This window comes from Centruroides sculpturatus, unplaced genomic scaffold, assembly GCF_000671375.1.
Source record: "Centruroides sculpturatus isolate CEXI.00-Female unplaced genomic scaffold, Cexi_2.0 scaffold517, whole genome shotgun sequence".
NCBI classification, from domain to species: Eukaryota; Metazoa; Arthropoda; class Arachnida; order Scorpiones; family Buthidae; genus Centruroides; species Centruroides sculpturatus.
In genome coordinates, this window is record NW_019384811.1 from 10025 (window position 1) to 21529 (window position 11505).

At 27.4% G+C, this 11505-nt stretch overlaps 1 protein-coding gene across 1 annotated transcript in view; it reads left to right on the forward strand.

Moving 5' to 3' along the window:
• Positions 1 to 3357: 3357 nt before the first annotated feature.
• The window catches only part of LOC111629787 (disks large homolog 1-like), a 366953-nt gene continuing 358805 nt past the window's right edge, over positions 3358 to 11505 (forward strand). The window contains exons 1-2 of the mRNA XM_023373697.1: positions 3358 to 3582; positions 4369 to 4434. Of these exons, the coding sequence (XP_023229465.1) occupies positions 4422 to 4434 (13 nt within the window). The 5' untranslated portion in view covers positions 3358 to 3582; positions 4369 to 4421. The remainder of the gene's footprint in view (positions 3583 to 4368; positions 4435 to 11505) is intronic.

The window sequence follows — 11505 nt, forward strand, 5'->3', positions numbered from 1 at the left end:
CAGGGGTGTCCAACCTTTTTGTTCCTCTGGGCCACATTGGAAGAAGTCATGGAGTTTTGGGCCACAAGTATATATAATATATTTGTGACTCAATCCTTAAATATACAAGTATATTTAAGGATTAACAAGTCTAGATTATAGTAATAAGTATTAAAACTTTATCACGAAAAAGGATATTTTAAAAAATTACTTCTCCAGACACTTTCAATTTTTACTTAGAAATAGATAAATTCATTTATTATAAAGGAGACAAACAAAAATTTATTAGAAAAACACAAATATTCGTTTTATTTGGGTCTCTAATTAATAAAAAACGACGAAACACTATTTTAAAGTGCATTTTATTCGACTAATATATTTATAAATAATATGTAGCCCAGAAAGTAGCCAATGAGCCAAATGATAATTTTTACGCCAAACTAAAAAAAAAAAAAATGGTAGCCAAATTTGGCGCAAAGTAGTCAAAAATTGCAACGCTGGAAGGAATATTAAATAATGCTGGAGTTGGAACTCAAAGGAGTTGGAACTCAACCTTCCTCACTACTTTTGTAGTGAGGAAGGTTGGAAAATTAAAGGTCAATATTTACATAACAGAAGGTCTATTTAACCTTTCTCACTACTTTTTATCTTTTGGCCTTTCTCTCCTTTTCTCAAATTTGGGTCTATAATCCTTTGAGTCACAACTTCAGCTTTATTTAGTATTCCTTCGTCATCCACACATCTTCAAGTATTTGAAAATATTTCCTTTTCACTGAAAAATGAAATATGTATAAAAGTTTACGGCTTTGTGGAACTTCTTTTTTGAGTTTATGCCGTTGAAATAAAAACAAAACAATTTGTCGGTTTTGTTTACACGTTTATTGGGCCGCATTGGAACGTGCCTTGGGCCGCATGCGGCCTGCGGGCCGCGGGTTGGACATCCCTGATTTATTGTGAAATTTTGCCGCCCCCACTACGCTACGCCACTGATGAGGATATATGGCAAAGTCTTCGTTTTCTGTTTAGAAGATTAAAAACTTTTGACGAGTTTTCTAATATTATTGTAAATGCAAATGTTTTCTGTTTACTTTAAGATAATAGACTTCGACATTACAAACAAATGTATAAAAGCATATTTTTATATAAGTACTAAAATGTATAAACGGAATAAAAACAACAATGATCTCTGTTTACGTGTTTATATTTTTCGATTTTTATCATATTTCTCTTTACTTCATTTTCCTGTAATCATTATTAAAATTGAAACGAGTGAAATGTCCATTTCGAATACTTTTATATATTTTTTTCTAACTCATTAAAATATACTTATGATTTTATTAAGATTATCGTTATTGCAAAATAGGTTAACTTATTTACATTACAGTACTTTGTCAATAATCTATAAATTTGTTTACTATACTACTGACTTTTCGAGCCGGAATTTAAAAATTGAAAATCAATGAAATTGATCCTAGCAATTCTCCATGACATATCCGATAGAAGAGGCATATTTAAATATGTACTGATAGCGCTGCAATATAAGTTTACAGATTTTATAATCACAAATTAATACCGAACGTTATATCGAAAAAGTTCAAAATAATTTTTATTGCAGTTTTTTGGGAGAAAAATAAAATAAAAATTCAAAAATTATGTAATTTCGTATTATTTTGAGATAAATGAGGATTTGTTTAGCAAGCGAATTGCTAAATATACGTTAATTACATCCGTACTAATTACTGAGACTATCAATGTTTTTGTAACTTATACAAAAACATTGATAGTACTTTAGTAAGAAAGAACAAGATTAGCATCACACAATGAAAACATTAAACGAGTCATTGACCTAGAAGATATATTTAGCACTTTAGTACTCGGTTCATTTTATTCAAAGTTTGAATAATCTAGGTTTTTTATTATAAATATCAGCTATAAAAGTGCAATTAATAAAAATTTTCGGTTTTTATTATCATTTTATATAAACTATTTGCATCTTTCTAAACCTGTACAAAAAGCAACTATAAAACACATTTATTAAGTTTGCGTTAATTAACAAATTAAATCAATTCAAACCTATTGTATTTTAGTTAATAGATTATAATGTTTGTCTTAATAATCTTTGTTAATTTGGAGTGTACTGAATATACTAAGTGTTCAAAATTTGTAAACAATCCGAAATACAAAAAATTTCCAGTTTGATTTCGAAATAATATAAAGAATTATAATACTCGGCTAGATAAATTTACAGCAAGCTACGGTCATTTTGATTTCTAGACAGACCAACATTATCTGTTAGGAAGGAGGTTGAGAAAAATCCATAGATAGAAGATGTTCTAAAACCGGAAGTCAGATTCATGGTCTCATAGATAAAGCTTTTTTTCGCTTCACTTGTTTATTTTTTAATTGTTACCGTATTTAGACGAGATAAAGTATTTTATTTGCAATTAATTTGAATGGAATTAATTTTAATTTATATCAAATCAAAATATTTATGATAACACGGAGGCCGTTATGAGAATTAATATCCATAATCAATAAATACAGTTATTAATGTGGCATATATGATATATATTTTAAAGCCTAAAAATATGATCTTTTGTGGACCTTAAATTTTTATTTATTTTGTTATTCATGCTTTACTATATTGTCTCGAAATTTTTATAAAAAAATTATACGAAAAATTTCGGATAAACTTCGCACCTGTTTAATATTTACAATTGTATTTCATTTAATTTTTGAGACTGAATCAATAAATAATTTATTATCTATTGATTCATTGCATACTTTGCAATATGATTTAGCATAAAAAATTGATTAATTCATTGTCAAATAAGTTTAAAAATCATTTAAACGTTAAATATATTTCATAATGTTGTACGATGATACGCGAAAACTCGATTTGTTTAATTTATATAAAACTTTTAATTACAAAACACCCAATATCTCGAGTTGTCTGTCGGAAATTTAATTCATATTTAATATTAATAGACGAAATAATAAGTTAAGAAATGTAATGTAAATAACTATTTTAAGAATAATTAAAAAATATATATATATATATATATAATATTCATGGAATGGGTTATAAACTGGTAAATTTGGAAAAATACGAGGACCAATACGATTACGACATAGATAAAATTTAGAATTGATAGGACGAAGTAACGAAAGGAATTAATTGAATTGATTATAATGAAGCAAAGGTAGAATTGCACGATTTTCTTGTCACGAATTTAGTTGCAGACGATGAATGTCACGTTTTGAAGTTTGTTGCTGCGGTCGAAATGCCGCTTAATCGTTTCCGCCAATAGTAGATATTCTATCTGTCTGACCAACCGACGATTGGTCATAGCTTCACGTGATGTGACGTCCGTCGTAATTCCGCCATATTGGATTGAAATAGAAAGGCCGCAGTGGACAGAACGGTCGGTTGTTATAGCGAAGACCGATTGGATTCTTGTATATATTTTTTATTGTGGATTTAATAGTATAACGAAATAGCGCGTTGAATAAGAAGAGTGTGAGACATAAAAAGCCATAAAGGATCATTCTTCGGCAAAGAAACTACCTTGACATTGGCCATGCCTGTTCGTAAACAAGGTGGTAAGATCGTCCCTTTCCATTAAAAACGTCGTAGATTTGTTCGAAACTACGATCGCGTAGCTTACTCGAGCTCCCAATTTTCCGAATCGATTACGAATTGTTTAAAATCATTATTTAACGTAAAAAAAAGCAAATTGAGATCGGTATTAGTATAGAAATCGGATTGACTTCCGAGTCGCATTCTGCCGCATTTCGGGTTTATGTGTCACCGGGACATTCGGATGAGATTCTTAACACCGGTATCCATATCTAATAAATCATGTCAAAATTGACTTTTAACACTGATAAATATATATTTACCGTTTATATCAATTATATTTTTCAATAAATTTCGGTATGAAAGCATTTGCCGCTTTTCGCGTACCGATAGACGATGCACCCGGTAGTATTAATGTGCTTGATATATTTTTTTATTTTTATAAATATATTTAAATAAATTAGGGATACTGACTAAATATTAAATGTTTGAATTTCTTGCCCAAGTTTCCTCAATAGTAAATATATATTAAATCATATTTTTAGACTGAGATAAATGTATTATCTCAGTCTAGTGTTTTTAATTGAATACATGTGAAAATTATAAATTATAAAATATATTTAATAATATATAATAATGATAATTTGGCTAATTTTTTAGAATAATGTTTTTTACTAATTTTTATTTATGGTTATGTATTATATATTTGATTAGAGCTTTTTAATGGATTGAAATATTAAATGGAATTAATTTTGTCAGGTTCAGATGAATGTTTTTTGCTTGTAACTAAAAACTACTTTGTTTTGTAGATTGCCAAGCGATATGATTGACATTGACAGGAAGAAACATAAAAGAATCTAATATGTTGAACTATGGTACAGATATTCTGTTCGCTTATATTGTGCCATCTTTTATGAGCTATATCAAATTTGATACTGATTTAAAAAAAGAAATCATATTTTTAGTTTAAACATTTAATTAATAATTTTCCATAATTTATATAATAAATAAATTTATTTAAAAAAATAAATTTATTGCTGCATAATTAATAATTGTGATTGTTTTTATTCAATTGATTTATGTAAATTATTCAATAAAAATATTGGCATTAAAATTTAAGTCAAAGTACAAATAATTTCATTCTTATATTTTATATATTTTATTTGTGGTGGAATTACATATTAAAATTAATTAATGAATCAGATATAATCAAATATATATGTTTTTTGTGTAACATGAAAGGCAGTTCCTTAATATCTGATATTTGAGAAGTTATTAATTTGCAGTTTTCATTAACTACATTGAATGAACATTGTACAACCATTAATTGAAAAAATTAAAACAATTTTTTTCAGTTCAATTTAATTATGAATATAAATTTAATGCAGTACATATATAAAGTACAATATTAAATGAAAATTTAAATATTTTGAAATTTTATTAAAATACTTTTGAGTATTCTTTAAATGTGTTTTTTATATATATAAAATAACTTCCACTGTTTATACTTTTTAATTTCAGAAATAAAAAATTGGCATTTAAATTAGTAATCTAAACAATTTCTAATAATAAATCTTTAAATAATTATTAAAGAATTAATGTATGAACCAGTATGATCCAATCTAAAGTTCATGACTCAGGCAGATGTTTTAGCAGCTTTGATGAATTATATTTGAAGATGTAGTCTTACTAAATGGATTTTTAAAGAAGTTATTTCTGAAATTTTTCATAAATTTAAACAATATTTTTATAATTTTAATTCATTGTAATTGAAATTCTGGTTGATGAATCTGAAGTAAGCCAGACTTGAACATTAAAATGGAATTATGCAATATTCAAGTACACAGTCTGTTTTCTAAAAAAGATAAAGAAACTTTTTGGTAATTTTTTTTCTGAGAGAATGATTCTCAAAAGTTTCAAAATTCTCTCTAGAGATACTTTTATGGCCATTATATATATTTGTAATTTTTTTCTGATCTGCAATTAATTAAATCTAAACAGAAAAAATACTTCAAAACTTTATCTTCAGTTATGCATCAAATATTTATTATAAGTTTTCAAAATTAAGTTTAAAAACTAAAAAACTTTGTTTGTTTTTTAAAATCAATGTGAACCATTTCACTAATGAAAAAATAATAATATTTTTGTTTACTTGTTCCAAATATAACTAGAATAAAGATCAAGTTTTAGAATATGAACTGAAGTTAAATTTTATTTGATAATTTCATTTGATTAACTTGATTGATCCTTATGCCATAATAGATTAAAGTATGTTGATGTAAACTTACAAAATTAAGAGAATTCATAATTTTAAAAAAATTTAAACAAAATAAATATCTGTTACATGCTATGTAAAAATTAAATATTTTCATTTATACTTAAAATGATGAAAATATTCTAACTTAAATTTATTTTTTTGTTTAGAAGAGAATAAAACATAATAATAATAATATAGACTATTCATAATATATATAAAATAATATATTTTATACAAATATAATGATTGAGAAAGTTTATCATATAATTTGAAAAATTATATACATTCGAAAATTTCAGGAATTGACAGCTTTTATTATTATTGATATAAATATTTTACATGTATTCAGAAATATTTCTTTGTACTACTTATAAATTTTATACTGTATCTACTCACATTATCACTGTTTTTATCCATGACATAGATAACATAAAAACAACCCATTATTATTATACAACCCAACAACTCAAAATTACCCATGACATAAAAACAACAAATATTTAGAATTTCTTAATTTGAACTATTGATTTGTGTATATAAGCTGTACACATTCATTTGTTACATTATTCTAAACATTATCCTATTACTGGTAAACTTTGGCTGGTATTTTTAGTTATTTTTCTGTAAGATTCTTAAGGTAACTTTGCAACCACTATGCAAATCTTAAGATCAGACAAAAGGATAAAGCAATATATTATATACATAAACTAATTATAGGTTGTAATTATTTTTATGTTGGTTCTACATTCTGTAGTTCATATAAAAGAATTTTGTAACATTATAACTTCTAGTGTTCACTTGTATAATTTTTATCCTAATAGGTCTTTGGTTGTTACCATTATGCTTTAGAATAAACTTGCTATAATATTGGAGTTATGTAATTATTTCTCCTTAAATAATTAAAGCAATTGGATTTATATATTATTCTAAAGTGCTTATCAATGAACAAAATACATATACCATAGGTTCCACTTGAATTTTGAAGTCAGCTGATTACTTTTTTCTATTCTATCACTTATGTAATGTATTTTCTTAAATTTCCACTTACAGCTAAGATTTATTTTATATCTGTCAATTACAGCACCATCTTGATTAATCTGAACTACTTATTTTTTATTGTACTAAATGTTTCAGCCAAAATCAAAAAAAATTATTATAGGTTCTTTTTGAAAAACATGTCAAATTTATGAAATTAATATTTACCACATATTTTAATATAAATATAAGATATAAGTATCAAATCCAGCATAGAAAATTACCTAACTTCACTGCCTGTAACCGGCGTTCTTCTTCTCCAATACGAAGAACTTTGCAAACGTTTTCAAACCTAATGTGGTTCTTCTTCAGGTGCTACGGAATTTCCTATATGAATTCAAATTTCCAGTCTAGAATTAACCGTTATTTTGGAAAATCTTTCTGGAACGTTGTCACGTGTTACCGATGGCATCATTGTAGACTTGCTCATTATCTGTATGTTGTTACTTCAGAGATTTATTGAGGAAGGCTTCCCATGCTGTTGATATCTTCATTTCTTGTTTGAAGTTAATGCAGTGCTTATTCCTGAGGGTATTAAGGCAAATGTATAAGGCCTCTAGCCATCTGAGGTGTTGTGTGCTGAACGTGGTGTGAATAATTCTGGTTAGACGGAATAGCTGCTCTATTTCTGGGTCGGATGAGTATACCGCTAAGGCGGTGTTGTTTCTATGATGTAGGAAATTCAAATTCATATAGGGAATTCTGTAGCACCCGAAGAAGAACCACATTAGGTTCGAAAACGTTTGCAAAGTCCTTCATATTGGAGAAGAAGAACGCCGGTTACAGGCAGTGAAGTTAGGTAATTTATCAACTCCGGTGTTTTAATTTCTATATAGTTTATCCAGCATAGAAATTGTTTAAGTATATTTACCTTGTTAACTCAAATAACATTTATTTTACAATAATTACCATATTTCCTTACATATAAGAGCAGGCTCTTATATCCAAGTCTAAAGGTTCTCTTACAGGTGAGGAAAAATTGTCAATGTAGTCCACAAAGTATCTAAAAAAAGTCACTATTTTTAAAAAAACTTTGATTGCATTAGTAGCATTTTTAATTTTGTCATTGAATAGTTATAGTATCAGTACATGTACTGTACATTTAGTTTACACTGGCACAGAAGTACAGTGCTCTTAAAAACAAAAACAAACAAGTTCATCTCTTATAAGAAAAGCAGGATGTGTGTTTAAAAAATCTGAAAACAAGGAATTTTCACATAAGAGCATGCTCTTGTGCAGAAATATGGTAATTTGGATTAGCAAGAGTGCACTGTGTGTTATTTATATATATTAATTTTATTATTTGTACTTATAACTTCTTAAGTTTTTGTATATGAATTTTAAAATTCTTTTTAATCCTAACAATCTTAATTTGTATATTGAATTTGTTCATTTTGCTCAATGCTATTTGACATTCAAATATTTATAAGCTGAAGATATATTAAATAATGTTTTTGATCTAAGTAAATATTCTTTACTTACTAGAATTAAGCAGTACAGTATTTATTTATCTTTCATCCTAATATACAGACTTGTTATTAAACACAGAGTTATAAAATGTGCAGACTTTTAACATAATAAAATTCTTTCTGAACCACAAAAATATTGCTGCAAGGAGATATTTATTTTCATTTAGTTAGAATGTTACCAAATAAAGTAATTTAAAGATGATTTTATTTTTGTTTTAATATTTATCTTTAAGGAATTCTAGCCTATAAATTCTTAAAGAAAAAATAAGTATGGAAAGGATTTCTGTCAAAATATCAATTTTCCAAGGAATTTTCAGGAAACTAATTATTGAAAAATAATGTTTTCCCAGCATTTATGTATATAGATATCTCTTGTAGAACATGACATTTTTACAATAATGATTTTGCTCTAATACTGTTTGAGAATTGGAGACATCCTTGTATAAAATGTCACAATTTTTAAGTGCAAACACATTCTATATTTTTTTTATTCAAGCAAACAAGCATGTTTTCTTATATTTGTGCACAGATTTTAGAACATTGAAATTTTCAGTGTTGTTTTATGCCTTTTCCTCAGTTTTCTTTAATGAGCACTGATTATACAATTTTTAAAACTTGATTATTGTTGAAAATTGTTAATTGATTATACACTTTTTCTTCTTCCTTTTTCTAGCTTCCTGTAGTAGCTTTCCTATAAATCAGGTGTTGATGATAGTGCTCTAAATGAATCGGAAAGACTGTTGCTGTGTTTTGTTTTTTATAGATTAAAAGTTATTGTATAAAAAGATTACATTTTTAAAGATCTCATAGGCAAGCAAATGAAAATATCAGATTTTATGAAAAAAAGTAGAGAAAAATCTAGATGTTGCCTATATTTCAGATTAAGATGAACAGGAAAGCTCAGATTATGGCAATATTTTACCAGAAAGAAAATGTCCTTGTTTAACAGTATTTAGAAATGAAGAAAAAAATTAATATTGACATGCAATGCTTTTGATTGTGATTGTTTGTTAGTTAATTATTGATTGCTTTAATAAACGTATTTCTTTTAATTATGAAAAAGAATAGTACACTTTACATTCCTGCCTTTTATGTGTGCTGTTAAAAGCTCCTTATACGTGTCCCTCTTCATTAAGACCATAGTTTTTGACTTGTCAGCTCTTGTAAGCACTATATCGTTATCGCACATCCATTGCTTACTTTCTCTTACACTTTTCCAAATTGTGTCATGGGTTGATCTTGCCATGTCATTGTTTATTTTAAAAACTGTTCTCCACCTAAAAGCCTCTTTTTTAAGCTCGCTAAGCACTTCTACTGCTTGCTCAACATCAGGGATAATTTTTTCTCCCTGATGTTTTTCTCCCTTTTTAATCGCTTCTCCCAAGACTAAGATTATTATATCTAAGAAAAGCAATATGAAATGTTTGGCGCAGGAAGTATTATTTGATTGAAAGACTAATAGAAGTAGAAAATCAACTATATGAAATAGATCCGGAATTACTTGCTAACGTTAATAGCAGAGTAGTAAACTTAGTGGATCAAGTCACAGAAAGGCTGAGTTTGAATTATAGGAAGAAAATGAGATGGATAAGAGCAAAGCAACAAAGAAACACAAGGCCACAAGCAGTATCTGCAATAATAAGATAAGTTGGGATAATATTACACCACCAACGTGCCTAAAGGAGGCTTGCAAATTTGGCCCCAAGTACGTGCCACGCCCTAAGCTTACATATGAAAAAATTATCCCTGAGGTTGAGCAAGCAGTAGAAGGGCTTAGCGAGCTTAAAAAAGAGGCTTTTAGATGGAGAACAGTTTTTAAATAAACAATGACGTGACAAGATCAACCCACGACACAATTTGAAAAAGTGTAAGAGAAAGTAAGCAATGGATGTGCGATAACGATATAGTGCTTACAAGAGCTGACAAGTTAAAAACTATGGTCTTAATGAAGAGGGACACGTATAAAGAATAGTACACTTTTGCTAACTTTTGGAACCTAACCCTATGTTTTGTACTAGTTCTTTGTCTTGCATAGCATGGATTCGTATAGCACAGCACTTTTCAGAACCTAATTATCATGTTATACAGGAGATATTTGTATTTCTATCATAGGGGAAGGTGTTGCACCTTGGACTGCTTGTATGGTATCTCGTACCAATGAGGTTATTCCTACCATCTGTTTAAAAAATAATGAGTTAATAAGTTGTAGTTCATTATTATGCTACTAGGGTTCTTTGTATGAGAATGGCTTATAAAATATATGAATGTAGTCTTTGAGATTTGTTTAATTTTTTACTATATAAGAGTTTTTTTCCAGTGGTCAATTTTGAATTAAAAGCTGATATATGATCTAAATCAGGTAAGCAGCCTCATATTCATCCTACTTTTTCTATTTTTAGTAAGAAAGTAGGAAATATCTTGCTTTTTAAGAAATTGTCCTAATTGTCATACTGTTGGTCTTTAAGTGTTAATGCAGGATTGATTTTTTTCTAAATGAAGCAGATGTAATGCAGATTCTTGACTGCTATTCCTTTCTAAATTTGTACATCGTGGGTCTAGAACCATATGCAACTAACTCTAAATTCTTCAGTTTCTCATTAATAGAGTATTTCTATTATAATAATTTTCAAAACAAAAAGTTTCAATTAGTATTCCTATTATATTCAGCACATTTTATTTGGGACATAAGCAGATATGTAAAATTTGAAATGGTTACATAAAATAACAAATTTTTGGTAGCAATCGAAGGTTGTTCCAATTTTCAAATTCTGTTTATGAAAATTAGTTTCATAGCTGCTTATGTTTCTATACCCATGTTATATAATGCAAGATCTTGTGAATCACTAAAAGATAAACTTACAACAAATTATAATGTTTAATTTAAAGAAATTTAAACTAAATTTCTAGTTCTAGTATTTACTTGCTTATAAGACGATCTTGCATATAGGACGAGGTGTGACTTTAAAGATCAAAATAAAGAAAATTAGATTTATTAATACAATTTAATTTTATTTCATTTAATTACAAATAAAATGCCAAATGCACGTAAATGCCCACATTGTCCTGCAAAAATTACTGGCATTTTAAACTTCAAGGAAAACTCTTGTAAAATCGACAACATAATTTGTTACTGTACAATCTGGACAATCAGGAACCTTTTTTTTTTTTTTTTTTTTTTTTATACT